Source organism: Taurulus bubalis (genome assembly GCF_910589615.1).
Source record: "Taurulus bubalis genome assembly, chromosome: 21".
NCBI lineage: Eukaryota > Metazoa > Chordata > Actinopteri > Perciformes > Cottidae > Taurulus > Taurulus bubalis.
Window position 1 is genome coordinate 867,501 of NC_136609.1, and position 15,000 is coordinate 882,500.

Sequence of the window (15,000 nt, forward strand, 5' to 3'; positions counted from 1 at the left end):
TCGCAGTAAAGAGCGCAGAGTCTTCCTGTTCGAGCAGATCGTCATCTTCAGCGAACTGTTGCGCAAAGGCTCCAACAACCCGGGATACCAGTTCAAGAACAGCATCAAGGTTGGACTGGCTTACGATGGCTGCGCACGTGCACCAGTGTTCTGACTGGTTGGTATTGGGAATGACGGCGTTGTTTCTGTGTGTGATCAGGTGAGCTACCTGGCGACGCAGGACAGCGTGGACGGGGACCCCTGCAAGTTTGTGCTGTGGTCTCGTGGCTCGGCGGAGCGCTTCACGCTGCAGGCGTCCTCCGCCAGCATCAAGATGACCTGGGTGGAGACCATCGCCACCCTTTTGGACGCGCAGAACAACTTCCTGTCAGGTGAGTGCATCCTTAAAACCCCTGGAAACCCCAAACAGTCTTTTATGCCCTTTAAACTTGGACCTCCTTGAGTTGAACCGGAATCTGTTTGAACTCCACAGCTCTCCAGTCTCCCATCGAGTACCAGAGGAAGGAGGGCGGAATCTCGGTGACCCGCCCTTTGTCGTCAGGGCGACCGCCGTCGGTCCCACCCACGCCCAACGGCCACGCCCCTCAGCCTCCTCCTGACACCGAACCGGACGACCAGGTTTGGATTCCCCGTCCTTATTTGAACCCTTTTGTTCTTGATTTCTAAAGTTCAGATTATCGCTAATCGATTATCGTTCATCTTTTCTGCTCCACACATCTGGAACAAGGTTCCTAAAAGCTGCAGGTCTGCTGAGACCCTCAGCTCCTTTAAATCCAGACTGAAGACTTTTCTGTTTGCTGCTGCCTTTAATTGATCCATTCAATTGCTGCATCTCACTACTGCATTTTATGTCTTAAACTGCACTGCAACTTTTATTCAACTTTTATTCAATTTCTATTTTGTATTTAGCTTTTTGACTGTTTTAATGTTTTCTCACTGGGTTTTTAAATGCTGTTTTCTCACTGGGTTTTTAAAAGGGAAAGAGAATAAGTGTCCACTGGTAGGGGTTTAGGTGAAAGAATAAAGAGTTTAAATAGGATAAAGGGACGCTCATGGGTCGACTCTTAGTCGGTAGAAATCCAAGTTGAAATCCGTCTGGTACGTTGATACCTCTGGTGACTGGAGTCACGGAGCGACGGGTTCCTCGTGCTCGGTCAGTTTAGAGTCTTCTGCTGAAGAAGCGATGCCGCAAGAGGCGAGGAAATAAGGACATGTTTTGATGCTTTTAATGGTTTTGTGTGAAGCACTTTGAATCGCCTTGTTGATGAAATGTGCTATACAAATAAACCTGCCTTGCTAAATGCCCCCCTTAGGAGCTGGTACTGGTGCAGCAGGACTTCGTGGCAGTTCGGGAGGACGAGATCTCCGTGTTTCGGGGCGAGAAGGTTCAGATCCTGGCGTCCAACCAGCAGGGTCAGAGTCTGGTGTACCGGCCGGCCAACAGCGACTCGCCGGCCGCCGAGGGCTGGGTGGCCCGTAGCGCGCTCAACACACACTGACACACACGAGGACACAACCACACACCGACGCAGAGTCGGGTTTACTACGAGTACACGTACAAATACTGCAAGGTAACAGGGCCAGAGGCATGCTGGGAAACTCTTTGCTGATGGTGCGAGACAGAGCCTTAAAGGTGGAGATGTCAGGCGGTCCAATACAACCCAAAAGATCTAAACCTTCAAATTCACCATGAAACAGTCAATCCTGACCCTTGACTGAGTGAATATTGGGAATGTTATTAATTGATGAATCAACTAATCGTTTCCACTTTGCAATGAGCAGTTTCTTCAAAGTGAATTGCTGAATTTGACTGGATGTTGAAGGTAAAGCCCGAACCCAGGAGGGCTCTTCCGTTGGGGCCGCTCCTCCACCCTTCAGGCTCCAGTCATGGCTGTGAGCTAATGAATGCTTCCTGACACACACACACACACACACACACACACACACACACACACACACACACACACACACACACACACACACACACACACACTCCCACTCCCACTCCCACTCCCAGCAGCAGGTACTGGTAGTCTCCTCCCTCCTGGTGCTTCAACATCCAACCAAAAACAGACACGCCTCCGTCCTCGCCTCGTCCAATCAGACGTCCACTACTGCAAACCGACTGCACTTTGACGGCGTCACAAACTGATGAGGTCACATGAGCTCATCATCATCGACGAAGACGACAAACTGTGATTCCAGGAAGCTGCGACCCAGAGACATAAAAAAAAGTCAAAAATAATAATAAAAGCGTCCTAGAAGAGAAGAGCCGTCAGCCAATCAGAACTGACCTCTGGCTTTCTTCTGTTAATAGTGTGTATATACAGACTGAAGAAACACACACACACACACACACACACACACACACACACACACACACACACACACACACACACACACACACACAAACTGCTATGATGATGAAGATTAACTATGATGATTATAATTAAGAATAATAGAAGCTGTTTTTCACCTCAATTAGAAAAAAAGAGAAACTGTTTGTCATATTGTTTGAGAGAGAGAGAGAACGTGTGTGTGTGTGTGTGTGTGTGTGTGTGTGTGTGTGTGTGTGTGTGTGTGTGTGTGTGTGTGTGTGTGTGTGTGTGTGTGTGTGTTCGTGACGACGTCCTGTGTGTGTTTTTCCACGGGCAGTTAGGTGTGTCCTGGTGTAGCGTTGCCATGAAGACTCGTTGTGTTTGCGGTGACACCAGTTTTTTTGTCTTTTTAGCGAACCAGAGCTGCCACCGTCCCTGCTTCCCTTCCTTACTTCCTTCCCTTCCTTCCTTCCTTCCCTCCTCCCCATTTTGTGCATGCAGCTCTGGTTAGTTTGATATTATGCATTTCTTGTTCCTGTACATAGACCTGACCTCCAACTGCTCCTCCACTAACTCTGGACACTGAAAGCTGTCTCTCTGCCCGACAGACAGACAGCTCCACCTACTGGCTGTCTGTCTCTACTACACACTCTCTACCGGTCTCTCTCTCTCTCTCTCTCTATACCGGTCTCTCTCTCTCTCTCTCTACCGGTCTCTCTCTCTCTCTCTCTACCGGTGTCTCTCTCTCTCTCTCTATACCGGTCTCTCTCTCTCTCTATACCGGTCTCTCTCTCTCTCTATACCGGTCTCTCTCTCTCTCTCCCGGTCTCTCTCTCTCTACCGGTCTCTCTCTCTCTCTCTATACCGGTCTCTCTCTCTCTCTCTACTGGTCTCTCTACCGGTCTCTCTCTCTCTCTACCGGTCTCTCTCTCTCTCTCTCCCTCTACCGGTCTCTCTCTCTCTCTCTCTCTCTCCCGGTCTCTCTCTCTCTACCGGTCTCTCTCTCTCTCTACATGTCTCTCGCTCTCTGTTTCTCTGGTGCCATTCTCAGACACCCCGGTCCTTAAGGAGCTAGGCAGCCTGTCAAGTGCACTATGGAGGTCTTAAGGTGGAAGTGGTGCACTATGGAGGCCTAAAGGTGGAAGTGGTGCACTATGGAGGCCTTAAGGTGGAAGTGGTGCACTATGGAGGTCTTAAGGTGGAAGTAGTGCACTATGGAGGTCTTAAGGTGGAAGTGGTGCACTATGGAGGCCTAAAGGTGGAAGTGGTGCACTAAGGAGGTCATAAGGTGGAAGTGGTGCACTATGGAGGCCTAAAGGTGGAAGTGGTGCACTAAGGAGGTCTTAAGGTGGAGGTGGTGCACTATGGAGGTCTTAAGGTGGAAGTGGTGCACTATGGAGGTCTTAAGGTGGAAGTGGTGCACTATGGAGGCCTAAAGGTGGAAGTGGTGCACTATGGAGGCCTAAAGGTGGAAGTGGTGCACTAAGGAGGTCTTAAGGTGGAGGTGGTGCACTATGGAGGTCTTAAGGTGGAGGTGGTGCACTAAGGAGGTGTTAAGGTGGAGGTGGTGCACTAAGGAGGGTGTTGGGAGAGATGTGGAACGCTGCCTTCAAATGCAGGTTGTATTTTTGAGAACCACGTTGCGTTAAGGGCAACACACACTGGTGTACAAGATGAACACGAAACATTTGGAAGTTATTGGTTCTCAGCCGGTTTGTTCCACTAGGGAACCGGGATGTTAGGACACGTCTCAGGAGCTCCAGGGAGCTGCAGACGTGCTTCGGAGGGAAAGAATCTCAACTTTCAAGCCACCAGAAATCCTCAGAGACAATTGTGTGACACGACCGAAAACATTAAAATCCTCCCTGCAAGTTCTTCTTTCATTATTTAAAATATTACTTGTAAAACATGTAAAACTAAGACACAAAAAAGTCCTGAGTCCATTACCTGCTGAGATAGAAGAGAAACGACCCCATTAAAAACTTTTCTCCATCTTGCATTATGTTTCATTCAAAATGTTTAATCGAGTGTGTGTTGCTCTTTAACGATCTTTAATGCCGCATTCATGTCCTGTAAAAAAGGAAAAACACGGACTCCTCAAGTCTGTTCAAGGTATTTAAATACAAACTCATGTACAGTATTTATATCCCCTCTTAATGACGTCACACGTAACACGAACGTGGCATTAATGAGGTGAACCATACTTTAAAAAATGGACGCCACCTTTGTTTCCTTTTCCAGGAATGTCAATGTTGTGATTGAGAATGCACCAACAAAAACAACAACAACAAACAGAGTAGACAACGTCTATGGGGTCCAATATCTTTGAGAAAATGTCTACAAACATCACAACTAGATAACTTGGAGTACACTGAAAGGTTGAGGGTGATGGTGCTGTAAACAGGAAAGGGGTGTATTATGAAGAGTTTAAGGAAGAATGGAGTGCACTATGCAGGTTTAAGGATGGATGGTAGTGCACTAAGAATGACCTAGGCCGCACTAAACCAGGTTTTAGGGTTAACCCTCAAACATAGTGCACTATGGAGAGGGCAGGTAGTGCACTAAGCCGGGTTTAAAGAGCAACATAGCACACTATGGAGGACTTATTTCTACTCTACATCCTCCTGAGTGCACTACAAGAGGTTGAAGGTGTAAAGTAGTGTACTAGGGAAGGTTTAGGATGTGAAAATATGCTGTTTGATACCTAGCCTTGTTGCCCATAGGCAAACTCAACTAACCAATCAAACAGTGTTATTTGTACAGAACTAACAGCTGCTAACTGACCGCTAACAGCTCTCTGTCGTTGTTTGTAATAAACTTCATTTTTCATCCAAAACCATCTGTTTGAGGTGTTTATTCTTTGTAATATGAGGTGTTATTTCGTGAAATGTAATGTTTGATTCATTACCAGTGAAAGGTTATGAATCAGCCGTTATGCAGACGATGTTCTTCTTTCCCTCAATAATAACCACTAAGAAATCATCAGATGTTTTATTTACATGCAAAACAGTTTGTGTCACTAATTTAATTTAAGAAGTTAATATCAGCTTGTTCAAGGCTGCTTTTATTGTGAAAATCTGGACACTGAAACAGGAAGCTGTTCCTACGTAAATCTAAGCTTCCTGTATCCTACTGCTTTCTGCTCTTGTTCAGCTGTCGCTCAGAGGATCTTTGTCTCTTTTAGTGAACGGCGTTTAGTTCTCCATCTACTGAACTAAATAACATCTAGAAGTCAAGACTTTCTCCAAAATAAAAGCATCAGAGACATTCGTCCTCTCACACATCTGACTAGACACCAACGCATGTGTGTACAATGTGTGTGTTATCTTGAGAACATGTTGTCAGTATTATGATGTTCACATGATATCAGAACACTGACTCGAAACTCCAGCTGGACGTGAATTTCCATCCTCTGGATTTAAAGAGTTCTTCCTTTGAGCGACTGGTCTGAGACGCTCAACACATCCTGCCAACCCAACATGCCGATACCTTCTGCCCTAAAAGAACAATGACTATGATTGAGCGAGGTTCAGTAGTTTGTGGAACTTGGCGTGTTGGCGTACAGTTGCATCCTGATAAGAGCCGCTGTAAAGCAGTAAACTAATTAAACCAATTACAGAGCAGGAGATAGCAGACGAGTCTGAAGATCAACGTTATCTGCTCTGCTTCTTCACACTCTCACGCAGCCGATCGGGAATAAAGAAAAGCTAGACGAGTTAAAAAAATATATTATTTATTATCCAAACTTTAACCCAGAAAAGAACCAAACTTGTAGTTTTTTTTTTTTACTGTTTTGTTATTGTTAATTGATAAAACTCTTTTTATACAGTATGTAGTTCAAATTTGATTTTTTGTTTTCATTAATATGAACAAATAGAAGTTAATGAATGTGAGAATTAGCGCTGAAACAATTAGCAATCAACTAAATAATAACTAGTAAAACATTCTTTAGGATTAGATGCTTTTCATTCTTATACATGTTTGTAAACTGAGTTTATGGACTGTTGAACGGACACAGAAAGACATGAAATCTTTAATTTCTTTGACATTTTATAGACAAAACGGTTAAATAAACAAAACATATATAGTTGCAGCTGCAGTGAGGTTATGTTGATATATAGTCATTTAAATCAGCCAATTTAAAATGTAAATAAATGGGTTCAAACTGAAATTGTATTCATAATATTAAACTAAATATTGTAGTTTTGTGGCATTCTTCAATGTTCAAAGTGAAGTGTTTTATGGAGATGTAGAGTTGGATGTGAGGGTGATAGTGATGTCCCAACAACCGGCTCCTTATTCGTTCACAGATAATCAGTTCAAGGATTCATTCGGCAGAAAGAATCAGCATGTTCCCATTCAAATTCAAAGCAGATAATAAATCAATGTAGATTTGCAGTGAAACACAGGAGAGGAGAAAACTAGAGTGAAATGTGAAAGGTACACGTGTTGAATTGGACTCGTTCTTAACGTCTTATCTCGTTGACTGTGGTCCAGATGAAGCTCATCGATGCTGTGGCGCTGTAAGGAGGTCAGATGCCGTCAGACCACGCACAGTCTTTTATTGTGAAAGGCAGAGTGAAGTCCGCAGCCGAGCCGTTACATAATCCACACAGATTGTTTGTTTTCTGAAGTCTGGAGATCCTCACGTAGACGACATAAGATCAGATCGTGAGTCCGTGTGCTCAGTGGAAGTGGAAGTGAAGGAAACAGAAGGCTTGAAGGTCAACAGACATGCAGTCGATCTTTGCAACAAATGGATCGGAAACTCCCGAGCCGGTGAAAGCTCAGGTGAAAGGTGAGTTTGATTTGGTTGTAAAATAGTTTTTATAAAACACATGCTATGTAATAAACTGTGAATAACTGTATTTAGTTTCAGATGCAGAACTTTTCTTTTAGATCGACACCATAAATTACACAAAAAGTTCCTCACTTTGTCATCAGATTGTATAAAGTTTATTATATTAGATGTTATGTGTGAAACTATTTGAAGCTGCAGGTCATTGCAGTTTGTTTCTCATTTTTCAGTTGATTGGTTTAATACATGTATTTAGAATATATATATATATATATAAATATATATATATATATACATTTGCATTAAGTAGAAAATCAATCAATCAATAATGTCTTTAACAGTGGGAAGAATTGGGTGCTGATTTTTGTAATTTATTGATTAAGTTAATAGTTTTGTATTTTAGTTGTTTAAAATGATAAAATCTGGGTATTAAATGTATCTTTAATGTTTCCCTTTATTATATTTCATCTTCTTGTTTATATTTTAGTTTTACACCGTCATGACCGTAATGACAATAAACAAGGTAAAATACCTGCGTGACCTTTGACCTGCAGGGTCCATCCCGCCCTGGCTGCAGGGAACTCTGCTGAGGAACGGCCCGGGTCTCTTCTCTGTGGGCAGCTCCCAGTACAACCACTGGTTTGATGGCATGTCGCTCCTTCACAGCTTCACCTTCGGCAACGGTGAGGCGAAAGAAATGAAGATTGATATGAAACGTAATCTCACTGATGGACATGTGAACTCGCTGCTGTGAGACTTTAACTGCTGTGGTCGTTGCTTCAGGTGAGGTGACTTACAGGAGTAAGTTTCTGAACAGTGAGACGTACAAAAGGAACATCAAGGCCAACAGGATCGTCGTCTCTGAGTTTGGAACCATGATCTACCCGGATCCCTGCAAAAACATCTTTTCCAGGTACAGTCCATCCAGAATAGGTAGATATCTGTCTCAGTCCATCTAGAATAAGTAGAGATCTGTCTCAGTCCATCCAGAATAAGTAGAGATCTGTTTCAGTCCATCCAGAATAAGTAGAGATCTGTTTCAGTCCATCCAGAATAAGTAGAGATCTGTCCCAGTCCATCCAGAATAAGTAGAGATCTGTTTCAGTCCATCCAGAATCAGTAGAGATGTGTATTCCTTCGCCAGGACCTAATACTATGGTAATGTGAGATTAATTTATTGGCTGTACAGGTTAACTTTTCTTAAACTCTCTTTAGGGCATTCACGCACCTCAGCAACATCATCCCTGACTTCACCGATAACAACTTGATCAACATCATCCGCTACGGTCAGGACTACTACGCCTCCTCCGAGGTCAACTACATGAACCAGATTGATCCCGTGACCCTGGAAACTGTCGGCAGGGTAAACTGGTCTTCATCACCTCCTCAAAGTACAAATACTTCCTCAAATGTATGTTTTCTTCATACAAACTCTCCGCCAATTTCTAGATTAACTACAGGAACCACATCGCTCTGAACTTGGCGACGGCTCACCCTCACTATGACACCGAGGGCAACACCTACAACATGGGCACGGCCTTAATGGGCATGGGCCTGCCAAAATACGTCATATTTAAAGTCCCAGCTGCTGCGTCAGGTAAGCTGGCCCACAGTAATCTGACCTCAAAGATGTTGTGTTCATGTTGATGCTGGAGGACTTTACCAGACTACTGCCGGGGAAATTTGTGTTTTAGATTAGTTGCAGCAATAAAGCTACTTTATTGTACCTGAGCTCCAGAAGTTGCGTCTTTATCTAAAACAGTCTAATTGTATAATGCTGCTGCAATCAGACTGTCCAGGAAACAGACTTGATATCAATACAGTTGGCAGCATTGCAGAAGATCCTGGTATTTACAACCTCTTCAGAAATCGTTATGTAAATAAGAAACCTGATTTCACTTGTTCAGGTTCAAGGATTAAGTTTATTAAATGGAGAAAAAGGAGCAAAGTAGTAATATTTTGAGAAGTTGGGAGACTGCCAGCCAAGGAGTCCAGCCGAGGCTGAACGTCTTTATTTCTGCAGTAATTGGACATAAACCAACGTGTTGTGGCGCTAGATGTCAGGAAATGTTCATCCTCAGGGGAACATGAACGATGATGACCATAGAAACGGGAGTAGACCGACATTCCCATTCAAATCAACGGAGCAGGACGGTCGGAGCGGCGGCCATTTTGATGTGTACCATTGCCCTTGATGATTTAAGTATCAAGTCAATTTAAAAATCAGTGGAGTCGTGACGTTACGAAGCTTAGAGAGTAAATTAGTTATATTTAAAAACGTCATCACAACTACTGGAGGTGGAAGCTGGAGAGGCAGACGACTGGGTAAATTGCTAGCTTGCTAATTGCACCATGCTTTAATGCTACACTGGTTATAGAAGAGGGAACCTAACTCCCCACCACTAGGAGAGGGACAAGCTAGCTAGCTTGTCCCTCTCCTAGCTAGCTAGCTAATTTACCAGCTGTTTGTCTCCAGAGCTGCAAACACTTCCCCGCCTTATCATCAACAATCACCATATCAAAATCTGATATTGATAATGAAAGTAGAACTTACAGCGTTGAGTTGTTTGTTCCAGATAAAGAGCGGAAGAAGCCGGCACTGAGGAAAGTCCAGCAGGTGTGTTCGATCCCGCTTCGTTCCACTCTGTTCCCGAGTTACTTCCACAGCTTCGGCATGACCGACAACTACATCGTGTTTGTGGAGCAGCCCTTCAAACTGGACATCGTCAAACTGGCCACCGCCTACTTCAGAGGGGTCAACTGGGGGAGCTGCCTCAAATTCGACAAGGACGACATCGTAAGTCCCCACTTACGATGTCGCGTCTGAACAAGTTCATGTCCGATCAATCACACTGGATGTTGTCACATGAAAGCCAGGCCATGGTTTTCTTATAGTGTCCTCAACTAAAGTCCAGCAACACTTGTCGTATGTTTCAGATTGTGGTCATCAGTAAATGTAGTCTTATTTACCCGTTGCTGGGCCTTTCAGAAATATCTCATGAGTGTTTAGCCACATCGATCATGGCTTCCTAGTTTCAATGAGGAGCTCAGAATTTAATGTTTTTTACAGAATCTGGCTCAAACAAATGGCTTATTTATATGAAAATGAGAAATAGAAATACAAGAAATTAGTGTGCGAGGCCTCCACAGAGATTCTGAGGCCCATCTGACTCAGGTGTGTTGCCTACCGCAGACTAATATAATATAATAATCAACACTATAACCGGACCGCTTGCTTTTCCTTCCCCAGACTTTGTTTCACGTCGTCAACAGAAAGACGGGAAAGGCCGTGTCCACCCGTTACTACGGCGACGCCTTGGTGGTCTTTCACCACATCAACGCGTACGAGGACGACGGCCACGTGGTGTTCGACCTGATCACCTACCAGAACAGCAACCTGTACGAGATGTTCTACATCCAGAACATGAGGCAGGAGACCGAGGACTTCATCCGGAACAACCAAAGCTTCTCGCCGCCGGTGTGCCAGAGGTTCGTCCTGCCGCTCCACGTCCACAAGGTGAAGTCCGGCCACAGAAATACAACTAAGACGACTTCCACGAGTCGCGTGTTAACAGTTTGCGGTGATGCGTTCTCCAGGAAGCACCCAGAGGATCCAACTTGGTGACCTTGACGGACACGACGGCCCAGGCGGCGGTGCAAGAGGACGGCTCTGTCTTCTGCCGGCCAGAAACTCTGCTTGAAGGTTCGTCATCTGCAGCTCGATTTGAAGACGTTTAATCCTTTTCCCTAGCTAACAAGTACGACTCCTCCTCAGGTCTGGAGCTGCCGGGAATCAACTACAACTTCAACGCTAAGAAGTACCGATACTTCTACGGCTCCAGGGTGGAGTTTTCGCCTCATCCCAACAAGGTGAAACACGTCTGACGTCCAAAAACATCTTTCAGGAAAGAATCACAAACTGTCTGTCAATTGTTCCACCATTTTGGTCCGGACTGAAACGTCTCAACAAACACACACTTGAGTTCCCCAGAGGATGAGCCATTGAAGTTACTGGTTCAGGGCAAACATGGGCGAGTTTACCATAGCTGCGACCTTCATGGGGAATTTCAGCCTCTTGACCGACATGAAAATGATTTTAAGGGTAATATAGCGGCATAATTATAATGTGCCTAATACTTTTGTTTATGATCAAATATCAGCAAAAAAGACATTTCCCATCAGCCTCTGCTTTACTGCATTGACTTCTTAAAATCTTGTCTCAATACAGACGAGACGTTATGATCGCCTGTAACAGTCCATTTCCCATCACTGCCCCTGAACACAACAGACATAATGTGTCTGTTGTGTTCTAAGCGAGGGTGAATATAGTCTTGGTGAGAGCCTGAAATATCAACTCTCTCGCTCTCGTCCAACAGATGGCCAAGTTCGACATCATCACCAGGAAGCACGTGGAGTGGAAGCAGGAGAACTGCTTTCCTTCAGAGCCGGTGTTCGTCGCGTCTCCGGGAGCCGTGGAGGAAGACGACGGTGAGCGTAGTGACTACTGAATACATGAGTAGTAACTACTGAATACATGAGTAGTAACTACTGAATACATGAGTAGTAACTACTGAATTAATGAGTAGTAACGACTGAACTAACGAGTAGTAACTACTGAACTAACGAGTAGTAACTACTGAACTAATGAGTAGTAACTACTGAATTAATGAGTAGTAACTACTGAACTAACGAGTAGTAACTACTGAACTAACGAGTAGTAACTACTGAACTAACGAGTAGTAACTACTGAACTAATGAGTAGTAACTACTGAATTAATGAGTAGTAACTACTGAACTAACGAGTAGTAACTACTGAACTAATGAGTAGTAACTACTGAACTAACGAGTAGTAACTACTGAATTAATGAGTAGTAACTACTGAACTAACGAGTAGTAACTACTGAACTAATGAGTAGTAACTACTGAACTAATGAGTAGTAACTACTGAATTAATGAGTAGTAACTACTGAACTAACGAGTAGTAACTACTGAACTAATGAGTAGTAACTACTGAACTAATGAGTAGTAACTACTGAATACATGAGTAGTAACTACTGAATTAATGAGTAGTAACTACTGAACTAACGAGTAGTAACTACTGAACTAACGAGTAGTAACTACTGAACTAATGAGTAGTAACTACTGAACTAACGAGTAGTAACTACTGAACTAATGAGTAGTAACTACTGAATTAATGAGTAGTAACTACTGAACTAATGAGTAGTAACTACTGAACTAATGAGTAGTAACTACTGAACTAATGAGTAGTAACTACTGAATTAATGAGTAGTAACTACTGAATTAACGAGTAGTAACTACTGAATTAACGAGTAGTAACTACTGAATTAACGAGTAGTAACTACTGAACTAATGAGTAGTAACTTCTGAATTAATGAGTAGTGACTACTGAATACATGAGTAGTAACTACTGAATTAATGAGTAGTAACTACTGAATTAACGAGTAGTAACTACTGAACTAATGAGTAGTAACGACTGAACTAATGAGTAGTAACTACTGAATTAATGAGTAGTAACTACTGAATTAATGAGTAGTGACTACTGAATACATGAGTAGTAACTACTGAATTAATGAGTAGTAACTACTGAACTAACGAGTAGTAACTACTGAACTAATGAGTAGTAACTACTGAATTAATGAGTAGTGACTACTGAATACATGAGTAGTAACTACTGAATTAATGAGTAGTAACGACTGAACTAACGAGTAGTAACGACTGAACTAACGAGTAGTAACTACTGAACTAATGAGTAGTAACTACTGAACTAACGAGTAGTAACTACTGAACTAATGAGTAGTAACTACTGAACTAATGAGTAGTAACTACTGAATTAATGAGTAGTGACTACTGAATACATGAGTAGTAACTACTGAATACATGAGTAGTAACTACTGAACTAACGAGTAGTAACTACTGAATTAATGAGTAGTAACTACTGAATTAACGAGTAGTAACTACTGAATTAATGAGTAGTAACTACTGAATTAATGAGTAGTAACTACTGAATTAATGAGTAGTAACTACTGAATTAATGAGTAGTGACTACTGAATACATGAGTAGTAACTACTGAATTAATGAGTAGTAACTACTGAATTAACGAGTAGTAACTACTGAATTAATGAGTAGTGACTACTGAATACATGAGTAGTAACGACTGAACTAACGAGTAGTAACGACTGAACTAACGAGTAGTAACTACTGAACTAACGAGTAGTAACTACTGAACTAACGAGTAGTAACTACTGAATTAATGAGTAGTAACTACTGAATTAATGAGTAGTGACTACTGAATACATGAGTAGTAACTACTGAATTAATGAGTAGTAACTACTGAACTAACGAGTAGTAACTACTGAACTAATGAGTAGTAACTACTGAATTAATGAGTAGTAACTACTGCATTAATGAGTAGTGACTACTGAATACATGAGTAGTAACTACTGAATTAATGAGTAGTAACGACTGAACTAACGAGTAGTAACTACTGAACTAATGAGTAGTAACTACTGAACTAATGAGTAGTAACTACTGAATTCATCATGAATTGCAGCATTATTTTCATCATTTACTAACCCTTTACAAATGATCTTATTAATCATGTGTCCTGAATACTTCATTTACAAGTGCATCATTTATAAAGTATGAAACCATCGCTTATTAATCAAGAATGAAACGTGTATGTTATGAATGAGTAACTAATGAGTCTTCATGTTGGAACAAAGCTTTATAAATGATGGATTCAGTGTTTATTCCTGCATTTCTGGTGCTGAACAGTGTACGTATCATAAAGTGCTACCTCTCTGTTCCAGGCGTGATCTTGTCGTCCGTCGTGTCTCCGGACCCGAGCGTCTCTCCCTTCTTGCTCGTCCTGGACGCCAGGAGCATGGAGGAGCTCGGCCGGGCCTCCATCCCCGCCAACGTGCACATGGACCTCCACGGACACTTCATCCCCTCCGTCTGAACGGACCGCTGCTGCATATTTATTCCTTCATGTACATTCTGCAAAGAGTAACTGATTCTGAACACGGCTCAGTTTCTTTGTCTTTTTAACTTTGTCTATATAGAAAAATATATATTTGAGAAATATATTTTCCAGTGAAGCCGCCAGTAGAACCGTTGCTCTGAAACCATTTCATTGTTTGCCCGCTTCACGTTATTGATCACAATCAGATGTCAAAGGGACAACTTTCTTTTACAGAATTTGACTGCTAAGGCTTAAACTGTGTATTTTATTTTTTGCAATTCATTTTTTGACTAAATAAATGTTTGACTAAGTTTGCTGTTGAGTAGAAATACGTGAATTGTTATTAGAAAATAAAATTTACACACTTTAATTAAAATACTTCTGTAATTATTGTATTCATTCAGTTAAACATGATCTGTCCAATCTATTAAACCTAAGTTAATTTGATATATATATATATTTTTAATTGTCCAGGTCCCATAATAACATAAGCAAAACCTTCACACTCTAAAACACTAAAAACAATATACATATGAAATCATCTGCATTAATTGTTCTCCGTTACGATCATTGGGATAATTTGAGTAATAAATAGATTTAAACACATCCGTTTTTATACAATACACTTTAATTCTTTATTTAAATTTGCATTGCAAATATCCAACATCGGGAGAAGCCGGGTTGTTTAGTCAGAACCGGATCTGGTTTCATCTGGTTGTGTTTGTGTGGCTGCGCTCCCAGGCCAGTGGCATTCTGGGTAATAATCTTGTTTGTGATGACACGCTGTTTCTCCACCACATCATGTAAGGTAATGTGTGGTTTCTAGACGCTGACATTTCTGGATCTGATTTTAGTTTTTCACGCAGCTCTTTTCAGTGGTTGACTAACAAACCTCAGA

At 42.2% G+C, this 15,000-nt stretch overlaps 3 protein-coding genes across 3 annotated transcripts in view; 2 read left to right on the forward strand and 1 right to left on the reverse strand.

The window, feature by feature from the left end:
* LOC306752841 (kalirin-like) overlaps nt 1-1,499 on the forward strand; it is a gene marked incomplete at both ends in the record, with an annotated part of 43,239 nt that extends 41,740 nt beyond the window's left edge. Inside the window, 4 exons of the mRNA XM_079236657.1 lie at nt 1-109; nt 200-371; nt 473-618; nt 1,314-1,499. The exon at nt 1-109 is cut by the window's left edge and continues 77 nt beyond it. Of these exons, the coding sequence (XP_079092783.1) occupies nt 1-109; nt 200-371; nt 473-618; nt 1,314-1,499 (613 nt within the window). The remainder of the gene's footprint in view (nt 110-199; nt 372-472; nt 619-1,313) is intronic.
* Nucleotides 1,500-7,052: 5,553 nt separating this feature from the next.
* On the forward strand, nt 7,053-14,099 carry bco1l (beta-carotene oxygenase 1, like; the record flags this gene model as incomplete). The annotated part of the gene is made up of 11 exons (XM_079236776.1): nt 7,053-7,116; nt 7,671-7,799; nt 7,900-8,029; nt 8,332-8,479; nt 8,566-8,713; nt 9,693-9,913; nt 10,367-10,633; nt 10,714-10,819; nt 10,892-10,986; nt 11,493-11,604; nt 13,948-14,099. The coding sequence occupies 11 exons, from the start codon at nt 7,053-7,055 to the stop codon at nt 14,097-14,099; spliced, it is 1,572 nt and encodes a 523-aa protein (XP_079092902.1).
* A 625-nt stretch (nt 14,100-14,724) lies between these two features.
* Nucleotides 14,725-15,000, reverse strand: part of eif5b (eukaryotic translation initiation factor 5B) — a 22,379-nt gene continuing 22,103 nt past the window's right edge. Inside the window, exon 27 of the mRNA XM_079236777.1 lies at nt 14,725-15,000. This exon is cut by the window's right edge and continues 1,132 nt beyond it. The gene's annotated coding sequence lies outside the window, so the exon portion shown is untranslated.